The sequence below is a fragment of the Ichthyophthirius multifiliis genome, assembly GCF_000220395.1.
Source record: "Ichthyophthirius multifiliis unplaced genomic scaffold scaff_1120509251235, whole genome shotgun sequence".
NCBI lineage: Eukaryota > Ciliophora > Oligohymenophorea > Hymenostomatida > Ichthyophthirius > Ichthyophthirius multifiliis.
This window is the reverse complement of record NW_004086072.1, coordinates 3,524-29,772: the sequence shown is the minus strand read 5'-3', so window position 1 is coordinate 29,772 and position 26,249 is coordinate 3,524. Positions and strand designations below refer to the sequence as shown.

General features: G+C 14.8%; 5 protein-coding genes across 5 annotated transcripts, besides 36 other annotated features; 3 read left to right on the top strand and 2 right to left on the bottom strand. All coding sequences in view use genetic code 6, as the record gives it.

The window, feature by feature from the left end:
- Positions 1–297: 297 nt before the first annotated feature.
- Positions 298–346: a microsatellite.
- Positions 347–1,061: 715 nt separating this feature from the next.
- Positions 1,062–1,106: a microsatellite.
- Positions 1,107–1,986: 880 nt separating this feature from the next.
- Positions 1,987–2,026: a microsatellite.
- A 233-nt stretch (positions 2,027–2,259) lies between these two features.
- Positions 2,260–2,316: a microsatellite.
- Positions 2,317–3,850: 1,534 nt separating this feature from the next.
- Positions 3,851–3,880: a microsatellite.
- A 111-nt stretch (positions 3,881–3,991) lies between these two features.
- Positions 3,992–5,382, bottom strand: IMG5_165330 (hypothetical protein; the record flags this gene model as incomplete). Its single annotated transcript, XM_004030177.1, has 5 exons — positions 3,992–4,095; positions 4,163–4,688; positions 4,735–4,931; positions 5,000–5,171; positions 5,221–5,382. 4 exons carry the CDS (start codon positions 5,380–5,382, stop codon positions 4,341–4,343), a joined length of 879 nt encoding a protein of 292 aa, XP_004030225.1. The 3' UTR covers positions 3,992–4,095; positions 4,163–4,340.
- Positions 5,383–5,684: 302 nt separating this feature from the next.
- Positions 5,685–5,720: a microsatellite.
- A 1,223-nt stretch (positions 5,721–6,943) lies between these two features.
- Positions 6,944–6,995: a microsatellite.
- Positions 6,960–7,006: a microsatellite.
- A 61-nt stretch (positions 7,007–7,067) lies between these two features.
- Positions 7,068–7,102: a microsatellite.
- A 101-nt stretch (positions 7,103–7,203) lies between these two features.
- Positions 7,204–7,253: a microsatellite.
- Positions 7,254–7,471: 218 nt separating this feature from the next.
- Positions 7,472–7,537: a microsatellite.
- A 1,917-nt stretch (positions 7,538–9,454) lies between these two features.
- Positions 9,455–9,515: a microsatellite.
- Positions 9,516–10,530: 1,015 nt separating this feature from the next.
- Positions 10,531–10,600: a microsatellite.
- Positions 10,549–10,605: a microsatellite.
- Positions 10,559–10,624: a microsatellite.
- Positions 10,625–12,360: 1,736 nt separating this feature from the next.
- Positions 12,361–13,835, bottom strand: IMG5_165320 (hypothetical protein; the record flags this gene model as incomplete). The annotated part of the gene is made up of 5 exons (XM_004030176.1): positions 13,587–13,835; positions 13,121–13,546; positions 12,968–13,079; positions 12,745–12,914; positions 12,361–12,705 (listed from the first exon to the last, which is right to left on the bottom strand). The coding sequence occupies exons 1-5, from the start codon at positions 13,593–13,595 to the stop codon at positions 12,361–12,363; spliced, it is 1,062 nt and encodes a 353-aa protein (XP_004030224.1). The 5' UTR covers positions 13,596–13,835.
- Positions 13,836–13,934: 99 nt separating this feature from the next.
- Positions 13,935–13,976: a microsatellite.
- Positions 13,938–13,976: a microsatellite.
- A 67-nt stretch (positions 13,977–14,043) lies between these two features.
- On the top strand, positions 14,044–15,317 carry IMG5_165310 (hypothetical protein; the record flags this gene model as incomplete). The annotated part of the gene is made up of 5 exons (XM_004030175.1): positions 14,044–14,101; positions 14,323–14,547; positions 14,609–14,670; positions 14,941–15,059; positions 15,107–15,317. 5 exons carry the CDS (start codon positions 14,044–14,046, stop codon positions 15,315–15,317), a joined length of 675 nt encoding a protein of 224 aa, XP_004030223.1.
- A 4-nt stretch (positions 15,318–15,321) lies between these two features.
- Positions 15,322–15,352: a microsatellite.
- Positions 15,353–15,703: 351 nt separating this feature from the next.
- Positions 15,704–15,781: a microsatellite.
- Positions 15,782–15,882: 101 nt separating this feature from the next.
- Positions 15,883–15,941: a microsatellite.
- A 641-nt stretch (positions 15,942–16,582) lies between these two features.
- Positions 16,583–16,633: a microsatellite.
- Positions 16,587–16,631: a microsatellite.
- Positions 16,634–16,967: 334 nt separating the features above from the next.
- Positions 16,968–17,005: a microsatellite.
- Positions 17,006–17,183: 178 nt separating this feature from the next.
- Positions 17,184–17,232: a microsatellite.
- Positions 17,233–17,288: 56 nt separating this feature from the next.
- Positions 17,289–17,326: a microsatellite.
- Positions 17,290–17,326: a microsatellite.
- A 447-nt stretch (positions 17,327–17,773) lies between these two features.
- Positions 17,774–17,844: a microsatellite.
- A 607-nt stretch (positions 17,845–18,451) lies between these two features.
- Positions 18,452–18,485: a microsatellite.
- Positions 18,486–18,717: 232 nt separating this feature from the next.
- Positions 18,718–18,756: a microsatellite.
- Positions 18,757–22,378: 3,622 nt separating this feature from the next.
- Positions 22,379–22,434: a microsatellite.
- A 32-nt stretch (positions 22,435–22,466) lies between these two features.
- Positions 22,467–22,520: a microsatellite.
- A 14-nt stretch (positions 22,521–22,534) lies between these two features.
- Positions 22,535–22,993, top strand: IMG5_165300 (hypothetical protein; the record flags this gene model as incomplete). The annotated part of the gene is made up of 1 exon (XM_004030174.1): positions 22,535–22,993. The coding sequence occupies one exon, from the start codon at positions 22,535–22,537 to the stop codon at positions 22,991–22,993; it is 459 nt and encodes a 152-aa protein (XP_004030222.1).
- A 573-nt stretch (positions 22,994–23,566) lies between these two features.
- Positions 23,567–23,683: a microsatellite.
- Positions 23,568–23,670: a microsatellite.
- Positions 23,598–23,698: a microsatellite.
- Positions 23,603–23,716: a microsatellite.
- Positions 23,619–23,716: a microsatellite.
- IMG5_165290 (pyruvate kinase, putative) lies at positions 23,677–25,472 on the top strand (the record flags this gene model as incomplete). The annotated part of the gene is made up of 6 exons (XM_004030173.1): positions 23,677–23,949; positions 24,022–24,097; positions 24,156–24,438; positions 24,476–25,013; positions 25,059–25,282; positions 25,327–25,472. Exons 1-6 carry the CDS (start codon positions 23,870–23,872, stop codon positions 25,470–25,472), a joined length of 1,347 nt encoding a protein of 448 aa, XP_004030221.1. The 5' UTR covers positions 23,677–23,869.
- Positions 25,473–26,249: the final 777 nt, after the last annotated feature.

The window sequence follows — 26,249 nt, the reverse complement described above, 5'->3', positions numbered from 1 at the left end:
CATAAGCTCCACTTCCAATAGTCTTTATTAGTTTATAGTAATCATATACAATAAATTTTATTCCTTATTATATTTATTTTATTTTTTAAAACATGTAAAAATATATTTTTAAAAAAATTAAAATCTTATTTACCATCACAATTCATTAATAATTTCCCTTTTTTTACAAAATTTTGTTTTTGTTTGTAATTCTACTTTTAATATTTCATTTATTGTATAAAAATTTATTAATGATTTTATTATTATTGGCATTATTGTTAGAGATGTGCTATATTATTTTATTTTATCATTTATTTATTTTTTTTCTTTTTTTTTCTTTTTTTTTCTTTTGTTTTAATTTTTTTTTAAAATAATATATATTATAATAATAAAAAAAATGTAAGAAAATGCATTTTAAATATAAAAAGCTAATGAATTTGAATAAGCAATATTATAATTTTTAGATTGGCTATTTTAATAATTTTCTAAAAACTAATTTGTTTTTTTCACTATAATATAATATTAAATCTATGTTAAATATAATTTATTAATGCCTATTATTTTAATTTATTTATTTATTTTTAAATAAAATTAAAGTTAATATAAATAAATAATAAATTGTGAAAGATTAACAGAAAGAAATTGATAATTTAAATTTAAAAATCAAGGATTAAGATGCATTAATATTAAAATTACAAAATTAATTATCACCACAATACAATTAAAACCTCTACAAAGAAAAAAAGTAGAGTTTAATAAAATAAATTCATCGTTTAGAATAACAAATTAATAATATAATTAACTTTGATTGGTGTGATTATTGCATTTAGCAAAAACCTTAATACTATGTTTAGGATAAAAAAAGTAAAATCTATTTTTTTAAAAAATCTTGTTATAATAGTTGCCTTTAAAAATATTTTCAAAAATAAATTTATCATGTTAATATATTAAGTTAATAAAAAAAATAAAAAGAAAAAATTGATTTAAATTAAATTAATTAATGATGAAAAATTATTAACATTTAATATTTAAATATATAAAAATAATTCAATTATTTATATTTAAAATATTATTAATTAGCTTTTATCTTATTTTTAATTTTATGTTTATGGTATTATTAATTTTATATATATTTGACTCATTAAAATTCTTAAATATATAAAATCAAATTATTATTTTGTAAATCAAATTAATTAAAAAATAAATATTTTAGTTGGTTTTCTTATAAAAATTAATTTTTATCTTAAAATATTCCATATGTGTTATATTATTTTAAATTCAAATTACAAATTTCTTAACAACAATTTTCAATTTAAAGTATCTATAAACTTATATTTTATATTGGATATTAGTTTATGCTTAATATTTTTGCAAAGACTTTATTATATTAAATATTTTATTTTATATTTTAAAAATCATAATATGCATTTTAGTTGATAGTTTATTTTTATTCAATTTAATTTTAAGAAATAATTGGAATGTCTATCTCTTCTATATCATCTTCTAAAAGTTCATTTTAAAAATTTATTTGCGTTGTAATTAATGTTTTATCTTAATATTAGATTTTTTTTTGCACTATATGCTAATTTAAATTTTAAGAATTAAATTGTTTTTTGTATTTTCTTTAATTTTAAGAGTTTTTCTATTAATATTCTTGTTTCGGTTGTTTTTAGGAATATTATTCTATATTGCTAAAATTATTAATCTCTTACTTATTTTTATTTATTTTATTAAAATTTGTATTTCTTTCAATTTCATATTCTTTAAGATTTTTTTTTAGATTTGGATTTAATACAGAATTACTAGAATTTTAAGTATTATCATTATTATTTTAAATTAATCCTATTTATTTATTTTTGTTCTATTATTAATATCTATTATATTATTTTTATTAATAATTATTCTATTAACAATTTTAATCTTTTTTATTATTTTATTCTTCATTCACTTTTTTTATTGTTGATTCTTTGTTTTGATTTTATAACAAAAATTACTCTTATTTTTATATTAGCTTCTTATACATATCTGTTAGCTTTTTTTACTTATCACTTTTATTTTGTTATTTTAAATCTATAAATTCTTATGGAGGACCGTGAGGATTAAAATAAACTCCTTTAAATATTAATTCATCGTCTGGAGGTTCATCTGGCTCCTTTAAAGCAACTTTATAATTCTTCATTTATATTTTAATATTTATTATTTAAATTTTCTTATCTAATTTATTATTTTGAGTTATATTTTTCTCCTTTCTTTAGAATATGCTGAATAATACTTTTATTATATATAAAATATTTAAATATTTTTTATGTAAATAATTGATTAATTTTTATATAAAATGTTAGCTTATCACTATTATATTTTTTAATTTATATTAAAATTATAATCATTTTAAATAAAAATTTTCCTAACTTATATATCATTTATCCATATTTTTTTTTAGAAAAATTAATCAAAATAAAAAAAGCTGCTATATATATATTTTTTTTTTTGCTTTTTTTATTATTAAGTTTTTTTAAAAAAATTACAGAAAAATCAAATATATAAAAATAATGGAGTGAATATTAATTAATGAAAATTTTATTGCATATATAATCACTAAAATTAAGCTTAAAAATTTATATTGAAATCTTCCAAAGTTTACTAATATTAAGTTTTTAAAATTAATATTTTTTAAAATTAAAAAAAATAAAAAGTAAAAATATAATTATAAAAACAATAATATAATAATGCAAAATAACTAATAATAAAATTTATAATTAAAAAATATAGAAAATCCCAAAGAATTATCCTCTTTAAATAAGAGAATTATATTATTTGCCTTAATGAATAAAATATAATTTAAATTATGTTTTAAATTAGAAATAGTTAGCAACAACTTAATAAAAACACAAAGCTTAAAAGAAAAATTTAGCCAGATTTTGTGAAACTAGATAGCTATATATAATAAAAAAAATAATAACTGTAAATAAATTTGTGTTAATATTCAAGTAAACTATATAGGAAACAATTTAGAATAATATAGAATTATAAAATTAATAGTATAATATTATTTGTATTGTAAGATGATTCAACAGAACTAATTGAACCAAAATAAACTAATTCAGAAATAGTTTAAGGATAATACTAAAAAAATAAAAAAAATTAACTATAATCAGATAGATAAAAATAAATAAATATAATTTTTCTAAATAAGAAAATATAATAAACATTTTTGGTAAAAAATTTTATTTGTATGATTGTTATTTATATTACAAGAAAATTCATAAATAAATCGTAAAAAAGTAGTCCTAAAAACAAAATTTTATGAATTGCCCTTCGATGTGATGTTAGAAAATAAATATAATCCAATAAAAGATTAATAATTTAAATATTGTTTAAAAAAAAAATTAAGAAGAGTATGTTATATAAATAAGAAAAATAATTTTTAGATCATATAGAAACACACTAAAATTCTTATTAAAAATATTTTTAATTAAATATTTATATTATGAATTATAATCTTTTACTTCCGAAAATTATTGGTATGTCTAAAATATTTTAAATGTTTGCTAATTTGTACATAATAGATAGTTGTGATATTTTTACATTGTAATATTACAATAAATTATTTTGATTTTAAATTCCCTTAGTATTTTCAAATAAATAGATATCGAATGTCTAAACAATAAATTTAAAATTTAATTGTTAATTTTATCCTTTGTTTTATTAAATAAAAAGAACAAAAAATTCATCCTAATAACTGTTTTGTAAGCGAAGAAGATTCTTTAAGGAAGTAGGTTTAATTTAATCAATTAACTTACTAAAAATGTTTTTTAAATTGGTAGATAATCAAGTTTATTTGAAGCTAAAAATTGTTTTTGAATAAAATTGAAAAAGATAATTTTTAAAAGATTATTTTTAATTTTTATAAAATATTAAAATAATGAAATATTTTTTTTTATAAATCTAAAAGTTAAAAATTCAGAATTTAATATAAAGGAAAATTTATAGAATTAAATAAATACAAAAACATCTAAAAAGAAAATTAATAATTCAGTCATAATTATTTCTGTATTTGAAGTAATTTAATTATTTATAGATCTTTTTTCATTGTTATATATTTACTAAAAATTTTAACTTTAATAGATTATTTTACATTTTTATTATTATAAAAAAATAAAGATATTTTTTTTATTATTTTTACAAAAAAAAGTATTCAATTATCATTATCATTATCGCTTTCATTTTATTAATTACACATTTCTAAGTCTTTTTTCCAATCATCATTATCTTCAAATAGATCAAGTTCTAGTTATGCTATTTAATTAGTTGCAAATATTTCATCACTTTCTGCAATTTGATTTCTTAAGTCTCCATATTTCTCATTCTTTTAAAAACATTACATAAATCAAAAAATATTTTATTTAATAAAATACATATCCCGGATAAAATAAAAATCCGTTGCTTTTATCTATTTTATAAATAAGATTTGAAACAAGTAATTTGTTATTAATATATAAAGGATAAAAGCTAATCAAACCAAATTCATCAAAAAGTTCAGCAATAGCTTTATTTAACTTATAGCATTTTTTATCAAAACTACTTAAACTTTTTTTATATTCTTCACAATCAAAAGCATATATTCCTGCCAAATCTTTAGCTTCTAAATAATGTTCTAAACTCATAGGAGGCTTTCCGTTTTGTTTCATTAGGTCGATTTTACTCAATATCTAATTTTTATTGTAAATTTTTTTTATTTTTAAATTAAAAAATAACATTTATATGTGGCATTTCTAAATTCATTAATGAAGAAAGTGCGTGCAATGAAAGACTTATAAAACTTGAATAATCATAACAAAAACAAGAATCAAAGAGTTCTAAAACTGTTAATTGGCTTTCAAAAGTTTGATTATTTTACAAAACTTAAATTATGTTTTTTACATGGTCACTACACATATATAACTCTATTTATCCTTTTTTAAAATTAAAATATTATTATTATATACTTAAATTTTTATTTTTAATAAATGTATTTAAATACCAGGAAAGTCAAATATTAAATATTTATTTTTATGTAAGTTTATTTAATTTATTAACCAATTAATATTATTTTCTAAAAATTGCATACAATATAATAGTGCACCATTAGGACCTAAATTTAACTCCTACATTACATCATCTATACATATTAAATCTTTTATATCAATATCAGCCTTAAAAATATATTTAATTAAATTAATAATTTCTTATAGAGAATTTTACTTTATCATATTTTGTATATTCAGTTGCTGGATCTAAATTTATTATTAAATGTGACCTTTCTAATTAATTAAAAATTTGTTAAAAACCAGCACAAAGAGTGGTTTTGCCAGATCCACTAGGACCTATTATCAATACACCAAAGTATATGTTTTTTTCTTACATTAATTATATAATTAGATGATAATATAAAATGATTTATTTTAAAATAATAAATTATTTAGTAAAATATATTATATATAATAAAAAAAAATTTAAAGAAATTTAAGAAAAAAATAAATATACTTTTGTATATGATTATATACTGAAAGTATTAATAAATATATTAGTGATAAATATATATAACAAAAAATTAAAGAATATAAATAGATTTTAATGTATATATAAAAAATAATAATATATATATAAATATATATCTTTAAATAAAAATGAATATATAAAAAAATTGATCATTATATTAATTTAAGATATATATATATATATATATATATATATATATATATTATTTAATTTATTACAAAAAAATATTATATTAAATTTATATATTTATAATGATTAATAAAAATAATTTATTTAAAAACTATTCATTTATATTATTTTTATAATACCTAATTAAAATTAAAATATATTTATAATAGTATAAATATGTTTTTTTAATTATAATCATTAAAAGATTAGACTTATTTACTTTTCTAAATATTTTAAGTGATATATAAATAAAAATTAAAAAATACTGCACTTAATCTGATATTTATGTAAATCTATTGATTATTTATTATATAAATTTTTTTTTATTTTAAGATGATAAAAAATTATATTTTTTTAAATATTGTATTAAATATATAATCATATAGAATTTTTAGTAATTGAATAAATATAACATATTAGTTATATAATAATTTAAATATTATTTTTCTTATAAGTGTTAAATTTTATATTTGCAAGATAGCATAAAAGAATTAAACATAAATTATTTTTAATATAAAGTAAAATTATATTTTTGCTGTATCAGATGGTTATTTAAATAATAAAATAGTCGAATATTTATAGTAATTTTTTATGATATAAATATTTTAGATTCAATATAAAAAAAAATATATTAAAATTAAAGATAAATATAATATATATAAAGATATATATGTATGTATATATGTAAAAAATACTGATTACTTATCCATGATCTATATAATTTATTAATATAAATTATATATTGCTATTTTAATAAACTTTAGAGCTGTTATATATTTATATTAAAGGCTATTTTTATTAGTTTTGAATTTCTCACACACTTTAAAATAAATAAGATGAAATTTTGATAATTATTAAAAATAAATGAAATATATTCTAATAAAAAGTAATTAAAGTAAATGAAGAACTGGATATTAGAAGAACTTTTGAAAACTGATAATACGAAAAATAAATTATTTGTATAGCTAAAATTTTTGTTTATGATTAAATATTTTTTAAATAATTTAATTTTATCTTCATAAATAGGTTATGACTAATTTTATAAATTAATATAATAAATTATTCGTTTAGTATTTTCAATAAATATTTAAAAAATATAAAATGAAAATAATAAAAAAAGTATAATAATTTGTTTAAATGGATTTTTAAATTTTTTATGCTATAAATAAATTATATTTATGAAAAGAAATAATTTTTTAGGGTAAAAATGCTATTTTTAATTAAATAAAATAAACATTCTATTAATTAAATATATAAGTTATTTTATCCCCTCCTTATATTATTTTATCCCTTGCATATATTATTTTATCTCTTATTTATAATGTATAAAATTAAATTATATTATTACTATATTACTATAAAAAGTTTAATTTATTTTTTAAAAATATATAAATTATAAATAATAAGATTATAAATAGATTAATTAATATAAATGAAAAATTTATATAGAATAAAATAATGATTAATATTCTATTTTATAATAAATTATTTTAAATAATATAAATTTAATATAAATATTAAATTTTTTATATATAATTATTTGTAAATTGTTTTCATATTTAATATTTTATTTTATGATAATAATTTTACTTTAATATATTTCTATTAAAATATTAAATTAAATAAAAAAAAACATAATATAAATATTAAAATTATTTATTTTTATTTAAAAAAGATAAAAATTAAGAATAATATAAAAATATTTTGCATTTATATTTTATTTAAATAAAAATAATAAATTATTTATTTTAAAATAAAAAATAAAGATATGGATTTATTTACAAATTTAATTTTAATAAAAATATTTAATACTAATTAATTTTAATAAAAATATATAATGTTAATAATTTTTTTTTTTTATAAATAAATTTGTTGTACTTTTTACATTTTTCATTAATATTCTAGAATTTTTTAAGACTTTTTACACTTCTAACGCAGCAAATGCATTTTATTTTAATTTTTAGATTTTAAATTATAAATTTTATATAAAAGTAGCAAATTCAAATATATATTGTTATTCATTTTTTATTTTCTTTACTTGTTGTTATGAACTATTTAAAATTCTGATATAGTCTTAACGTTATAATTTCATAAAAATTACCCTGATTTTAAATATATATAAAATAATACATTTTGTATTAATTAAATATAAAAATAATTTATATAACTTATAGTAATAAGTTTAATTTTATACTTATTATTAAAATCAATCTTATTCTTAAATAAGTATTCCTTATTCATAAATCATATATATAAAAAAATATTAGATGAAATAAATAATTTAAATTAAATAATCTTATAACTAATAATTAAATGTGAATAAAAAAAATAAAAAAACTATAATTAAAGTTTATAATTTTTAAAGTAGTTTTATTAAGAAAAAACTTAAGGCTAATAATTTATTATGTTTTTAAATTTATCTGTTTTTTTAAAAAAGCTGAAGTATTAAATATTATAAAAATTGAAAATACTTTAATTTTCAAAAAGGTTTAGCATAATAGAAAAATAAATTTATAATATATAGATATTTAGGATTAAATATTTAATAAAATAATATACTACTTATTTTAATAAATAATTTTTTTTAAACTGCCTATCAAAAAAAGAAAAATAAATAATAGAATAAAAGGTATTTTTAAAATTAAATAATTGTTTTTTATTTTATATATACTTTGGTAAAAGGAAAAAAAAAAATATAATTCTTTTATTTTTAAATATTATATTTATATCTAAAATTATATCTTAGATTAATTTATAAATAAATTTTAAGTCTATAAAAGAAAAAATTAAAATTATAGCTTTATATGTGAAAATAAAAAGAATGGCAAAAATTTATTTTTAATAAAGAGGTTAGGAAATAATAATATTTAGTTTTTAGATTATATGATTAAACAATGTTTAAATTAAAAAATTCTTATATTTATTATATTAACTACTTAGAAGAAATTAATTATCTAATTATTATTATAGATAAATAACTTTATAAAATTAAAAAACATATTAAAAAATTTGAGATTTTTCATGGAATTTTTATCTAGCTATTTTTAAAAGTATTCCATAAAAATAAATTTAGTTTTTTTTTATATATTTTATATAATGAATTATTGTTAAATTAAAATTATATAATCAATATTAGAGAAATTTACAGAAACTATAGATATTTTATTATAATAATTTTGAAATTAATAATAATATATGTATATATTGTTTTAAAGAAATTAATATATTTATTATATTTTTTTTATTTTCAAAAAACTTTGTTTCAAAATATTAATATAAAAAAAATTAAAATTTCAAAATTTAATTTGCTACAAAATAATAATTTCATTGAAATTTCGAATTAAAAAATAATAGCATTTTTTTAAAAATACTTAATAAAAATATGGAAAATGCGAATTATAATTTTTAAAATTATTTAAGAAATGAAAGACCATAATTGCAAAAGAAAAAAAATAAATACAAAGCAAACTTATTAGATTAAATATTATAGAATACTCCATCCTAAAAATAAAAAAATCGTTAAACATATTCTTTTTTAGAAGAAATCCATTCATAAAATAAAATAAAGTTTCTTTAATCTTTTGATTTATAACAGAATAAAAATACAAAATATTCATCATAATCACCATCCTTGACAATTAACAAGGATTAGAATATTTTTAAAAAAAAATAAGTAAATTTTTTTAAAGAAGAAGAAGATTATATAAAAAATTAACATAAATAATAATAATAAAAAATTTTAATTAATTAAGGCAACAAAATAACGATAAATAATGAAAATAATAATAATAATAATAATAATAATAATAATAATAATAATAATAATAATATTGATAATTTTAAAGAATTATAATATTAAATTAGTATTTCTGAAAAACAATTTTTACAACAAAAAATTTTTAAAAAATATAATAATACAAATATATAGTAAAACAAAATTAATAAATATAGCAATTTGAACAATTTAAATACAAAAACTGAATATGAAATTTAAAGTATTTCTTTGAATAATATTAGAAACAATATGAAATAAAAAAAGTAAGGAGTTAATAATTAATTTTAATGTTAAATATTTGAAAAAATGGATTTAATTAAAATGAATATAGAAAAATAAAATAAAGGACTTTTGAATAATATAATTATAAAATAAAAATAGATTGATGAAGAAATAAAAAACAATAGTCAAGAATAAAATTAAGAAGTTAAAAAGGAAAAGTTAATTGAAAAAATTTATCAAAATTAATAAAAGAAATTAGCTATTTTTAAAATGAATAAAATATATTAAAAGTTGATTAAATTTGGTCTGATTTAGCAAAATAAGAAGAAATAATTAATAAAAGCAGTTAAGTGACTGAAAAAAAACTTAATAATTGTGATTCTTAATCTTATATAAGTAATTTAAATAATAAATAAGAAGATAAATATAATGATGATGATTAAAATATTCTAGAAAAATTTGATGAAAAAAGTTTGTAAAAACATATTAAAAAAATTAAATAAGAAATTTAGGTGTTACATTAGTTATGTAAAGGAAATTAATAGAGTGAGATTGTTTTAACAAGAAAGATTATTAATTAAATTATTTGTCCTACTTTTGGAAAAAGATAATTTTAAAATATTCTTAAAGATATTGGAACAAATAATGAAATAAAAAAATAAAAAAAAATAATTAAAATTGACGATATAAATAAAGAAAAAATTAGCAATGAATCATTAATAAATAATAATTTTTAAGTAACTAAAGAATTGTAAATAATCTAAGAAACCCAAATAAATAAAGAGATAGAATAAAAAGAAATTACAATTTAGGAATAAATAGATAAATAAGAAGAGGAGAAAGCACATTAATAAGATGAAATAAACAAAATATAACAAAATAAATAAAAAAAATAATAATAAAAAAAAAAAAAGAAAAAAAATTTTAAAAAATTAAAAAAATGATATGTGTTGTAAATTTTTTAAACTTATTTTCCCATAATCTTTATTTTTTTCAGATTCCACTTAAAATTCTTATCTAAAATTGATTTTATGAATAAAGTCTGTCTCTATTTAGATTTTAAATTATACTCAATAAATGATTCTTTAATTCGAAAAAATTTTAAAATAAGTTACTTTATTATGGTAATGGTAAGCAGAAGAAAAAAAAGTTGTTATTATAAAATTTCCTAAAACTAGCTTTTCTTATTATAAATATTATAATGTGTAATACACAAAGTGTAATAAAACTTTCTTATGAAATATATTATGTCTAAAAAAAAAGTAATATTACACTTTTTAAACAGTTTTTGAAATAGAAATAATAATTTCCTATTTTATTTGTGCAAAAAAATAGTGTGACTCTAAAAATATGTAGATTATTCTAATTGAGGAAAAGTTAATTTTTAGGTGAATAACTTCATGAAAGAACAAAAATATAAATTTTTGAATAAACTGTACTTTTTTTTTTTAGGTTAAAAACCTTTTATTTTTTCGAGATTAAGATAAAAAACTCACTAAGATGCGATGCCATGGTTTTATTTTACATTTATAATGGATATTTAATGAATAGGTCTTAGTTTAGGAAAACGAAATTAAAAATTTTAAATTGGTTCATGTAGAAATCTTATAAGATTTTTAGATAATGAAAAAGTAGTTCTACCTTTATAAATGTATGTTATTTAAGATGTATTATTGGGATAATAAATATTTTGTTTATGAATAGCAATTAAAAGTTATATAAACTCATTTTAGACATATAAAAAGTTTATTTATTTAATATAATAAATGGAATTATTTATAAATATTGTTTTTATAAAAAAAACTTTTTAATTAAATAACTTTTTATCTATATATTAATAATTTAAAAGCGAAGTAATTATTTATTTTTTACAAAAAATATAAAAATAAGTATAATAAAAAATAATAATATACAAATTAATATATTTTTAATTAGAAGGAAAAATATTAAAAATAAAAAAAGAAAAATACATTTATGACTTAATAATAAGAAGATTTCTAATACGATAATAACGACATGAATTAATTAAATATAGCATACATTTCGTTAAAAAATGATGAAAAATTAGGATTTTGGTTAGGTTTAGGTGGTTGGGCTTACACACAATTCATTTTTAGAAGACATTTGAAACCTTTTCCAATTATAACAACAGTAAGTTCTTTATTTGTAGGCGGACTTTTAACCAGCTTATATACTCATTAATCAAGATCCCATTACGAAAGAGTAGCTAATAAAGTAAATAGCAACGCATCAATTACATTAAATAAATTAATGTAATATTGAATCAAGTTTTCTTTCTAATATTTTATTTATTTATTTTTACTTCATTATGAATAGATTGCAATTTTTTTAAGTTTTTTAAAATGAATAAATAAAAAAAGAAAGAATTAAAAAAATAAATACATATAGATTATTTATTTTGTTTGTATTTATTATTCTTTTCTTAAATTCATTTGAAAAATATTATACATTTTTATTTTTATAAAAATTTTATTAAAATATATATAAAAATCATTTTCTTAATAAATACTATATTTATATATATATATTAAATTTATTAATTTTTTTTTATATATTATATATTATTTTGTAAACTTTTATTTTAAAAAAATATTATTCTAAATATTTACTCAATAAAATAAAAAATGAATGATTAAAAATTTTCAAAAAATCTAAATTCATTATTATAACTTTTCAAGTTTATAATGTTTTCCATATTCCTTTAAATGTTCAATTAATTACTTTTATTATTCTTTAAGATTAGGTGTAAGATTATCATAAACGTCTTCAAACAAAGAATTTACTCCATGAAGTTTAGTTTCGTTCGCTTCTTTTAATGCTTAACTAATTTATTTTCTAATATTTTCTCTCTCAAGTTTATCTTTATCTTCATCAAATTGTCTCTTTCCCGTTTTTTTTAAATATAATCCTAATCTTGTTAATGGGTTATTTTATTTATAGAAATTAATTTCTTCTTCACTTCTATATAAGACAGAGTAATCACTAGTACTATGGTCACCAATCTTTTGTACATAAATAAAAATAAAATATTAATAAAATACTCTATAAGTCATGAACTCAATAAAAGCAGGTTTTTAATTTTTTACTATATATTCTCTAGCTTATTTTACTACATGATAAACTGCCATAGCATCGTTTCCATCGACTCGATAAGTTTAAACCCCGTATCCAATACTTTTACCTGCTATGCCATCTCCTTTATATTATTCACCTATTTTTTAAGATTTTTTTTTTTATAATTAATTAAACAAATATAAAACAAACTTGAATGTGTTGATATTGCATATTTATTATTTCTGCATAAAAATAAGGTTTAGCATTGTAAAGTAGCTGCAAAATTTAAAGCAGCATGAAAATCACCTTCTGAAGCAGCTCCCTTTTATAAATTATAAAAATTAATATGTTTTATAATATTACTTCTCCGAAAAATGTGGCAGAAACCCTATTTTCATTATTCAATCTAAAGGCATAGCCACTTCCACTTGCCTAGGGAACTTAAGTAGCTAATAATTTTAAATAAAATATTATCTTTAATTAAAAAAAAATACTCAATGGTGAAGAAACAGTAACAAAGTTAAGTTTCTTAGAACCATAATGAATAGGCATTTGTCTGCCTTTACCTACATCGTGTGTGTTTCCCATGCATTAATTAAGCATGTCCTTAACTATATATCCTCTCCATATGAGAGTTCCTTATTCTCTATATTAAGGAAAAACTAAGTCATGATCTTCTAGCCCTGCTCCGACTCCTATTGTTGTTGCTTATTCACCAAAAGAAGGCATATAAAAAGATATTTTTCCTTATCTTTATGACATGTTTAAAATAATATCTATTTCTTCAAGCTTATAATTTTTTTTTTATTTATTTATTTATTTTTATTACTTCCAGCATTTTATCATATATTTTATTCAATATCTCATATGGTATATTGTCATATCCTGGAGCTACTAAATTTCCTTCTAAATCAATTACTCTACAAGATGGAATTTAAGAAGGTATGTCAGCGTTTTTTAATTTATAAATATATGTCTAATCGTCTTGATAAGTGTTTTTAGATGTTTATGTAGTAAAATTTACTGATATTTGACTTTTAAATTAACTAGATAGCTTTATAAGCTTGCTATATTATTTTATCATTATTTATAAAAAGTAATATCCTAATTAAATATATATTTTTATTTTGAATAATATTTACTTATATTTTAAAAAAATAATCTAGCTGAATTGTTAATTTTTTTTCTTTTTTATTTTTTATTTTTTATTATTTTTTTTAAATAAAAATAATAACTTTTAATAAAAAATTACATTTAATATTTTTTAAAACTAAAATAGAATAACAATGGAGTTAAATTAAACCACTCTTGAATCTTATAATAAATACACACATCAAAATCAAGGTAACATAAAAAAATAATAATTATATATGGAAACAAATTAATAAATTAATTTAATTTAACAAAGATATTATTTAAATTATATATTTTTTGGAATATAAAACAAATGCATTTTATTAATTAGAATACATTTTAAATATTAATAAAAAAAATATAGCAAATTAAAGATATATATTATTGTTATTAATATTAATATTAAAAATATGTTATTTATTTTTAAATAGGTACTTTGATAGGAAATTGGTACGAAGAACGAGTATTAAGAGATTTAACTGGTGTAGGAAGAACAATTCCATGTTCTCATACAACTAAAAATACTAAGTCATTGTATGAACCTTTATAAGAAACTAATAAAACACAAAGTGTATAATAAAATATAACAAGTGAAAGATGTTTAGGGAAATAATATAATCATATTCCTTAAACATTCAATAGTGAATATGGAACAGGTATATACTTTTAAATATCTAAAATAATTAATAAAAAAATATTAAAATTAATTTGATAAAGGTAAAAACAAAGCAGATGAATTCCCAAAGTAAGGAAAGAGGATCGAAACTATTTAAAAGCAAGTAAATAAAAATAGAATTATAATTTATAAAAAAATAAAACGTTTTTTTTACTAATTAATATTAAATAAAAGAAAATATAAATTCTTATAAAATATTAAATAAAAAATATATATAGTTGATAGAATAAATATAGCATGAAATATAATACTAAGAACGAAAACTTGATGAAAAAAGTAAAGAAAGACAATTTTAAACAACAAATAATGTTGAGTATGGTCATAAAGTAACAAAAAATAATGTAAAGATTAATTAATCTTATTTCGAAAAAAGGAACATGCATAAGCTGGAAACACAATAGGTAGAAAAGTTATGAGAAATTAAAATGGTTAACCAATAGGGCCTGAAAATAGAGATGAAGATTTAATAACAGATCATGGATACTTTTAGAGGTATTTCTTTTTAATAAGAATATTTTCATTATTAAATATTTAATTAGATAATAATTCCTAAGTGATGAGGAGTTAAAAAAACATTTACCTTAAGGAGAAAGCTATTTAACTTAATAAGCAATTACTTTATGGTAAGAAAAATAGAACGATGGATGTGTTTATAAATCTTCTTCTAATGGATTAAATCATCATTAAACTTTCAGAATTAATAATGAATTTGTTAAAACATTCAATGATTATTCACATGTTAAAAAATGATTATTATTAATTATTTTTTATATTAATTATATTTTCTTAAGTTTAAACTAATAATAATACATTTAATTTGTTATTTTTTTTCATAACTAAAAATAAAGAAAATTATTAATTTATTATTTAAAAATATAAAAAACAATTAATATTTGAAATAAAATTATTTTATATATATTTTAATAAATCTTTATTTAAAATAAAATTATTAAAAATAATTAAAATATAATTTCCTAGTTAAAAAACAGTATGCTTAAATATACCTATATTACTTATTATAAATATCAGAAGATAAAATTATTATAAAAAATATTATTTTATATAAATAATGTTTAAAATTATATTTTAAAATACTATATTACTGTAGAAATTTATATAATTTATTTAAAAATGATTAAATATCTTTTATTTTTTTTAATAATATTGAAATAAAAATATTTTTTTTTTTTTTTTTCATATTTAATATATAAATAAAAATATTAAATTTTTAAATTTTTTAATTTTGATTTTGAAAGTCTTTATTTTTTATAATTTTGTTACAAATTCTTTTTATCAATAATTGTGTTAAATATAATTTATAAATAATAAATTAAAATGTAATAATTTTTAAAAATAATAAATGAAAATTAATAAATTAGAAAAGGAAAACTTAAATAAAATATCAATTTATTTCAGAATATATTATTGCTTGTTAATATTGTTTTATTTTATGTTTCTGTCAATTTATTTTAAAACTAAATCATAAAAAAAAAATATTAATAATTATTTCTTACCCTAGAATTTTTTTTATAAATAATTATTGAATAAATAAATAAAGCTATATAAGTAAATAATATGTATATAATGTGATTACAAAAAAAAAATATAATAAATAGCCAACAATAATTTGACTTTAGATTTGTAATATTAAATGCAAACATAAAAAATTTTAGAATTGTAATATAAATTAAAATTTGATTTTTATATAAAAATCATAATAAATAGAAAAAATTAACTAATATTATAAGTAAATATTTATTAATTATTTTAAAGTATAATATTTTTTTTTTTTTTAAAAAAAAAATATTATTTAATTACTTTTTAATAATATATTTATTTGTTTCTATAATATAATCAATTAAAATAAAAAATTAATAATTTTAATTAATACATAATATTTTATTTTCACATAAATAAAATAACATTTTAATAGATAAAAATCTTATAATTTATTACTTATAAAATAAAATATAAAAAAATGTATTGTAATTATTTTAAACGAAAGAAAAAATATAATTTTATATTAATTTTTTATATATTATTTTATTATATTTTTATTTTATTTTAGAAACTAAGATTTTATGAAAAAATATAAAAAAAATACTATTTTCAAATTATATCTTTATATTATTGTAAATTTTAATTAATTTTTGTGATTTAAAAATATATTGAAATAATTTAAATGATTATTTTTATCTAAAATACAAATTTAATTTTAAAATTTTTATGGGTATTTTTTAAATAATGTACAATTAATTTAAATTTTTGAATTTTATATGATATATTAAAATAATTTTAATAATATTACGATAGAATTATATTAAAAACTTTAACAAAAGAATTTTCCATAAAATATAATTTAAATATGATATTACAAAAAAATATTGTTAAAAAATAATTAAAAAAATCTATAATTAAAAAAAAATGATATAAATTAATTTATATTATATAAAAAAATCTAGAAATATATTTAAAAAATAATATAAAAATTAATTATATTATAAAAATTTATATTATTATTTAAATATGTTATTTTCTGATAAAACTTATAATTAAATTCAAAAATTATAAAAAATTGAAATATAAAATAAAACTTATAATAAAATTATGTGTAAAAAAAAAAAATTAAAAAAAACTATTAAAATAAATATTAATAAAATATATTGAGTATTAACAAAAAATTTGTTTTTTTAATATAAGATATTTACTTATTAAAATTTATTATATATATATATTTATATATATATATTTATATATATTTTTTCATTAAATTGTTGGTCTTATAAAGCTTTTTCTTTTAGTTTTAATTTTTTAGAAATCTTTTTTTTTACAATTTCAAAAAATTTGAGTTATTTCTCTACATTAATAATATTTGCACTTCTTATCCACCACATTGGATCTTCCTCTAGAAATTATTCAAATTATTATTTATATTAAGATTCAGTTAAAAGTGTTATTATTAATTCATTATTAAGTTTATATTTATTAAAATAATCTTAAAAATTTCTTTAAAATTCATGATCATTTTTATTTATTATTTTTATATAACTTCTAAAGCCTTTAAGAATATTTTTATGATAGTTAGTATCGTTCCTAAATCCTTTTATTTTTTTAACTTGTCTCGAATTTTATTGTTTCGAAAATGTTTCTTCATTATTATATTTATCTTACGAGTGTTAATTTGTATTAGGATTTTATATAGAAGAATTATTTTATATATTGTTATTATTTATATTTTTATTATTTTCATCATTATTATTTTCAATTTTTTTATTTTTTTATTCTTATTAATTATCAAATATAAAATTTATATTATTAATTTATTCATCTTAGTTTTTTTATTTAAAATTTAAAGAATATCCTATAAAGAAACATTATCTATTTGTTAAGGATTTATTACAATTAATTTGCTAGAATTTTATATATTTTTATATGAGTTCTTAATATTTTACTGAACGTCTTTTTCTATTTGACCTTTATAATCAAATTCTAATTTTACTTGATAGTTCTTAGCATATTATTAAGGTTTTTATTAAATATTCCAACTTTCTGAAAAATAATTTAGCAATTATTAATATGATGTGCATAAATTTGAATATTAAAAAAGTAATTATTGTTAAGATAAACGTTATTATTCCTAAACATATTATAAGTTTTATTAATTTTAAATTAGCTGTTATAATTACATTTAATTTATTTAAACTATGTTTTCAATTCCAGAGGCTTATTACATTTTTAAGAGTATTTATTGATTAAATTTTATATTTTTTTGTTTTTTTGATTGTTATTAGTAAAATTTGATATTAAATTAAAATAAATATATTTATTAAAAAAATTCGATTATTTGTATATATAAACTACATATTATATATAAATTTAATAAATATATTTTAAGTTTTTTTATATATTAATTTTTTTGTATTTAATGTAAAATAGAACTTTCTTATTTGAATTTAATTAAAAAAAATATTATTATATCTTTTATAAAGGTGTAAATCTTTATATAAAAAATATACAAAATTTATAATATAATGAAATTTAAATTTTATATTAATATATATAAATAGAAAAAAATGATTTTAATTTATTTTTAAAAAAATTAATTTATAAATTGCGATATTTTTAAAATGGATATAAATTTAAATATAAGATAAAATTTATTAATAAAAATATTATTAAAAAATTTATTTTCTTTAAATTTTTAAATATAAATAAAAATTACATTAAAATATTTATTTAAAAAATTTATTAAAATTTTTTTATATTTTATTATTTATTTTGATTTTTCTATTTTAAATAAAAAATAATATTCATTAAATTTTATTAATTAATTCATAATTTTTTACATATATTTATTTGATAAATAAAATTAATTAAATTCTACATTTATATTAGCGTTTTCAGAATAAAATAAATAAATATTAAAATATAAATGTAATAAACATATATAATATTAAACAATTACTTATTATATATAAAATAATAAAATTATTCATGATACATTTATTTCAAAAATATTTTTTTTTTATTTAATTAAATATATAAAATAAATAATATATATTTAAATTTAAATACTATTAATATTAATTTTTAAGTTAAGAATATCTTTATTTTTATTTTATAAACTACTATTCAAATTTTTTTTTAATTAATATATTTTTTAATTTTTTAACATAATAATTATTAAATATATTCAGTAAATTTTTATTTTATATTTTAATTAAAAAAATAAATACTTAATTTGATTAGAAACTTTCTTTTTAAATATTATTAAATAATACTAATTAAGAAAATATTTTTTATAAACAATTTTTTCTTTAATATATATTATTAAAAAATAAATTAATTAATTATAAATTTAATAAGAAAATTAATAAAATAATCTTAAAACATGACCCTATTACTTTTACTTTTCTTATGCTTTTTGTAAGTAATTTTAAAAAATATTACATTAAAATTTATTTTCTAACTAATTAATTTACAATGTTTTTTAATATAATTTTTTTAGAATATATTTAAAAAAGATATTTCAAAAATAAATAATAAATAAAATAATATAATTTTTATTTTACAATTAAATATTAAAATAAAAATGGATTAATATTTAATTTAAACAAATTATATAATATTTTACAACATTTATTAAAGGTTATTTTAAAAATACTACTTATATATATTTTTTAATGAGTTTTATTTTATAAATATTAGTTATTTTTTAGATAATCTTTAAATTAATTTAATCATATATTATTTTTTAGTTAATTATGTAGTCAATTAAAATTCATTATAAAAATAAGTATTATTATAATTAAAATTAAACTAATTTTTTATTTAAATTTAAATAATATTATTTAAGTTTAAACTTTTTATTTCTAATAAATTTAAATTATATATTATTTGATTTAATTATTTTTAATTTTTCCTTTATTTTGTTAAAAAAAATAACAAAAATAAAAGCTTAAACAGCCATTTCATTTTTGCTAAAAAAAATTTTTATTATAAGTTTTTTTAAAAAATAAATAATAAAACTAATTAAAATAAATAAAAATATAATATCTTATCTCTAAATAAAATAATATTAACTGATTTAACTATATATTATAAAAAATTTATATTATAATAAACTAAATTATTATAATTATAAAAGTTTACTATAATTATTTAATTTTAATACATATATTTTTTAATTAATTATTTAGAAATATCATATGATTTTATTAAATATTTTATCATATTTATATAAAGAATATTTTGATTTTACATTAAAAAAATATTTAAAAATTTTTAATAAACAAATTAAAATGCAAATCATTGGATTTTTATGTAAGCTGAATTTCTGATATAATTTACATTCTTTAATCTAAGTAATAAATTTTTAAATATTCTCAAATATATAAATTATCATAAATATTATTTATATGAATAATATTTTTTAAAAATTAAAATTATTTTATAAATTTTGTTAATTATTTTATTTTTTATTTTAAATTTGTAATTTATTTATATTTTCTTTCTTTTTCTAATATTATTTTTTGATTAATTTTAAAATTAAATAACTATTAATATAATTTTTATTAAATAAAACTAGAAAAAATAATATATAGATTTATATTTTGATTTTTTTAATAAACAAAAAAATATATAAAATAAATTATATATTTTAAATAAAAATTGTTCATGTTCTTATATATTTTTAATCTAAAATTGAGTTAATATATTTATTTAATATATTTTATATCAAATAATTTATGTGTTTTTTTATTTTTATTTTAGTTAATTAATTAGTTATTAAAACCTTTTTATATAATTAAGTATTTATAATTTTAAATTTATTATATGAAAAATATAATTTGAAAATTATGGAATTTTTAAATGCTTTTAATAATTTTAATTTTTTATATTCTTAGTTTAATAAAAATTGAAATTCTTATGGATACGTTTTTTTAAAAACTTAATATATGCTTCAAAAAAGAAAATTAATATATAAATATAAAATCTTTTAAAGTTATTATGATAGATCGAATCAAAATTTTTTTATACAATTCTAAGTTTTTTTCAATTAAATTACTTTAATAGTAATTGAATTGCTATAATGGATATGTTTTTTTAGTATAATTACTTAGTTATTAAAATGTTTTTTATTTTTTTAAAAAAATTATACTAAGCATAATCATAATGGTAAAAATAAGTTATTTAATCCTTTAAAAACAAATTGGTTTTAAAAATATATAAATAGTTAAATTGCTAAGCATTTATTACATAAATTTAAATAAACTACTTTAGTCATATAAAGATAAAACATTTATTAATAAAAGGAAATTTTATGAAAAAAACAATACTAAAAATATATTTAAATAAATATAAATCATCAAAGATAAAGACCAGAAAAATAATCAAAAAAAGTAATTACAATTTATCTGGAAATTAATTATTTACTTTCTAAAACAAAAATTATTGCAAAAAAACTAAAACTAATTAAGATTATATTATACTCAAAATGAACATAAATTAAAAGATGATTAAAAAAAAAATTAAAATTAATAAATTATATAATTATTAAAGTAATTAAAAATCAGATGTATAAATATTTAAAATAAATTAATTAAATACAATTAAAAAAAAATAATATTAAAGATTGATATAAACTTTTATATGGAAAAAAGTAAATTAATTAAAAAATAAATATTATGTTTAATGAAGTAAAATAATAATTATACATTTAAATTTATTCATATATACACTATATATTAAATATGTAAATATTTATACCTTTTTATATTTATAAAATTTAAACAATTTTATTTCAAATTTTTAATTGAATTTAATAATTATAATTTTTATATATTTTAAGTAGGTAAATAACAAAAATAAATACTTTTTTAATAAAACATTAAATATTATTCAATCAATTATTTTATTTCTTATTTCTTAATAAATAATTAAATAAATATTTATTTTAACATTATAAATTAATATTTTTTTGTTAAATAACCTATTTATGATTTATCTAATAAACTTTACTTTTAGTAAATATTTTTTTCAAAAAAAAATTAATTAATATTACAGATAAAATAGTTAATAAATAAACGATTGATTTTGATGTAATCTTCTTTATTTAATTTATATATTTTGATAAAATTTCTTATATTTCTTTCGCTTTTTTTTAAGTATAAAATAGCTAATATTTGTTATTAATAAATTATAAAAATTTTGCTTGTTTTAAATTGTTAAACTTTTTTGTTGTTTTGTCATTTATAAAAAATTAATAAAAAAATAAATTAAAATAAATGTGCATTTAATAATTAACTATTAAATTTTTGAATTTATAAAAAAAAAAAAATTGTTAATTTTTCCAAAAAAAAAAAAAAAAAATTTAATTTTTAATTTCGAAATTTAAAAATAAATAAATAATAAAAAAACAAAGAATATAAATAAATAAAAAAAAAAAAAAGTCAAGAAATAAAGCAATGCCTAGAAAAGCAGCAAAAACAAAAATTGCATTATCATAAAATCCCAAATTAAATAAAAAACAAGATCAAGAAATATAAATTAGATCAACTACAGCAGTTAAGTATGAATCAACTCGTGATAAAATTGTTCGCAGATTTAGACCTGGAGAAAAGGCAATTAAAGAACTTAAATAATATAATAGAGCCCCTTCACTATTAATTAGAAAATTACCCTTTTAAAGATTAGTCAGAGATGTAGCAAGTAATTATTTTACTGAATAAAATCAAAATTTTAGATGGACTCCAAATGCATTGAGCGTTCTTTAAGGTGTAAGTGAAGATTATATGGTTAGCTTTTTTGAAGATGCCTATGCATGTGCTCTTCATGCAAAAAGAGTTACTTTATTGTCAAAAGATATGGCTTTGGCATCTAGAATTAGGGGTACAAGAAATATAACAGGTATTCATTTTAAATGAGTATATTATATAAAGATTATATGCATATATTTATTAAATATATATATTTATTTATTTATTTTTATTAATTTACCTGTTGATATTGTTTAATTTGTATTTATTTATTTTATTTTTTATGTGTTTAATATTAATAGATATGTTTTAAATATTTCTATAAAATAATAATATATTTTTTTTATAGAGCAATAATTATAATTCTATTTAAAAACTTTTAAAATGGTTTAAAATATATAAAAATTATAATTTTTTTATTTTTTCTACTTTTTTTTTTTGATGAAATATTTTAAAAAATATATTATATAATTTTGTTAATAAAATAATTAATATATTTATGTCATTTATTTTTATAAATAATATTATTTTACATCATTTTGAAATAATAATTAATTAATTTAATTTTATTATAATTTTTAATATCTAAATTTTATTATTTAAAAAAAATCTATATAATTAAATTTAAAATAAAAAATGAATTTCAGATGCACTTTTAACCTACAAAAAATTCTTTAAGAAATAGATTATTCAAAAAGAAAAACTAAAATTATATGCACAATCGGGTAATTAACCTTTTTAAAAATAAAATGAAATATAATAAAATGAAATTAAATAAATAAAATAAAATGATATATAATATAATATATAATAAAATAATATAATATAAATAAAATAAAATATAAGAAAATAATATAATAACATATAATAATATATATTAATATAAATAATTAGCCCTTCATCTTCAGATTTAGAAACTATATGCAAAATGCTTGATGCAGGAATGAATGTTGCAAGGATAAACATATTGCATTCAGAAAAGGATGTTTAGAAAAAAAATTAAAATTCATTTAATATAATATTTTTATTTTTTTTGAAAGTTTTATGAAAATATAATTAATAATTTAAGAAAAGCTTTTAAATTAAAAAAGCATCTACAATGTTCTATTATGCTAGACACAAGGGTATTATTTTAATTTTTTTTAGAAAAATAAATAAATATATAAATTGCTTCTTTTTTTTATTTACAATAAAAGGGACCAGAAGTAATAACTTCGTATTTAAAAAATGGTCAACCTATAAAATTAAAATAAGGATAACTATTGGAAATATGTAAAATTATATTATTTAATTTAAAATACGAATAATAAAATATATAAAAAATAAATAGTAGGCGACAATGAAGAGTATGAAGGTGATAATAAAGTAATTGGATGCTCAATAAATTTATCTTAATGTGTAAAAATAGGTTAATAAATATTAATGTAATAAGGAAGTATATCTTGCCATGTTATTGAAATAAAAGAGGTAAATATAATTTATATAAAATAAGCATAATATTTATAAAAAGGAAAGTGTAATAGTATAAATTGATAACGATTCAATTCTAAATAGTTAAACGAGAATAAGACTACCGGGTTGTAATTTAAATTTACCCACAATAAGTGAATAAGGTAATAATAAATTAATTCGAAAAAAAAAAAAAAATAGATGAAGAAGATATAATTAATTATGGTGTAGAAAAAGGAATAGATTATATATCAGTATCGTTTTGTACTAGTGCTCAAGATATAGAACAAATAAAAGATTTGATATCACCAAGGGGAGATAACATAAAGATTATTGCAAAAATAGAAAATTTACTAGGTTTAGAGAATTTCGAAGAAATTTTATAAGCATCAGATGGTATAATGATAGCTAGAGGAGATTTAGGAATGGAAATTCCTACTCAAAAAGTATTTGTAGCGTAAAAATGGATTATTGAGAGATGTTTAGAAGTAGGAAAGCCAGTAATAACTGCCACTTAAATGATGGAAAGTATGATTTAATATCCTAGGCCTACAAGAGCAGAAGCAAGTGATGTTGCAAATGCTATTTTAGATGGTACTGATGCTGTTTTACTATCTTCTGAGACTTCTAAAGGAAAATACCCAGTTGAATGTATTTAAATAATCTCAAAGTTAGTTTCTGAAGCTGAAATGTGTTATAATAATGCTTAAAATTTTTTCCATAGAACGAAAATTGTAAGGTTTTTATAATTTTTAGTAATTTTTTGTTATATTTTATTTTAAAGAGAAATATCTGATAGAGAAAGTATGGCTACAAGTGCTGTTTAGATGAGCTTTGATCTTAAAGCTAATACAATTGTTATATTTTCTATGTATGGAGATATGGCCAGAATGGTTTGTAAATATAGACCCAAAGCACATATTATTGTAGTTAGTAATATGGCTGGTACTATTAAAGGTTTAGCTATTAGCTGTGGAATCGTTTGTTTAAAAGTTCCTTCTTTTTAAGGTTTATTTTTTTACTATTATTTTACTATTATATTTTTTTTTTAGGAATCGATTAAATTATTAATTATGCTATTTAAAGAGCTAAAGAATTAAACTTTTGTTAAAAAAATGAAAAGGTAATTGTTATTATGGGCAGTGAAGAAGATGATTAAGATTAAAGTGACATTTTGAAGGTTAAAGTTGTCACATGAAAATATCCTTTTTTTTTATTATTATAATGACATACGAAAAAAAAAAAAAAAAAATTATTTTAATATTTTTTTAGAATATAAATTATTATATTTTTTTTTATTTTTTCTAAAAAAAATTTTCTAAAAAATAAAAAAATTAATTTTTATTTTAAAAAAATTTATTACATATCTTTAATATTAATGGAAAATAAAAATATAAATTTTTATTTTTATTTCACTTGCATTCTTGGTTTAGAAAAATAATGTACAAACAACCTTCTAGAAATATAAACAAAATAACTGAAAATACTAAATACAAAAATAAAAGAAGGTAAGGTATTTTTCGAAATTGAGGAAGTAGAAAATAATTTAATAATAATAATATAAATTTTACTAAGCTATATCAAATCAATTGAGCATTTATATTTAATATTAATAAGCTTTCAAACAACATACATGAATTCTCTAGAAGAGGAGGAAGCCTTAGTAATAGACTAAATTAAATAATATCTAAAAAATGTTCCAAAAGAAACGAAATATTTATTTACTGAAAAAGTAAATTAATAATTCAAAATAGAAATAAGGGAATCAAAATCATTCAGACTAGATAAGAATAAAATTTCAAAAAAAATAACAGAAATTATTAACGATAAATATCCAAATTTAATTCCTGATTTAAATGATTATTAAATAAAGTTTTATTTAGAAAAAATTATGAATAATTATTATTTTTCATATTCCTTAACTCCTAAACTTCCCATAGGTCTATCCCAAGTAGAAAAAACACGAGAACTTACT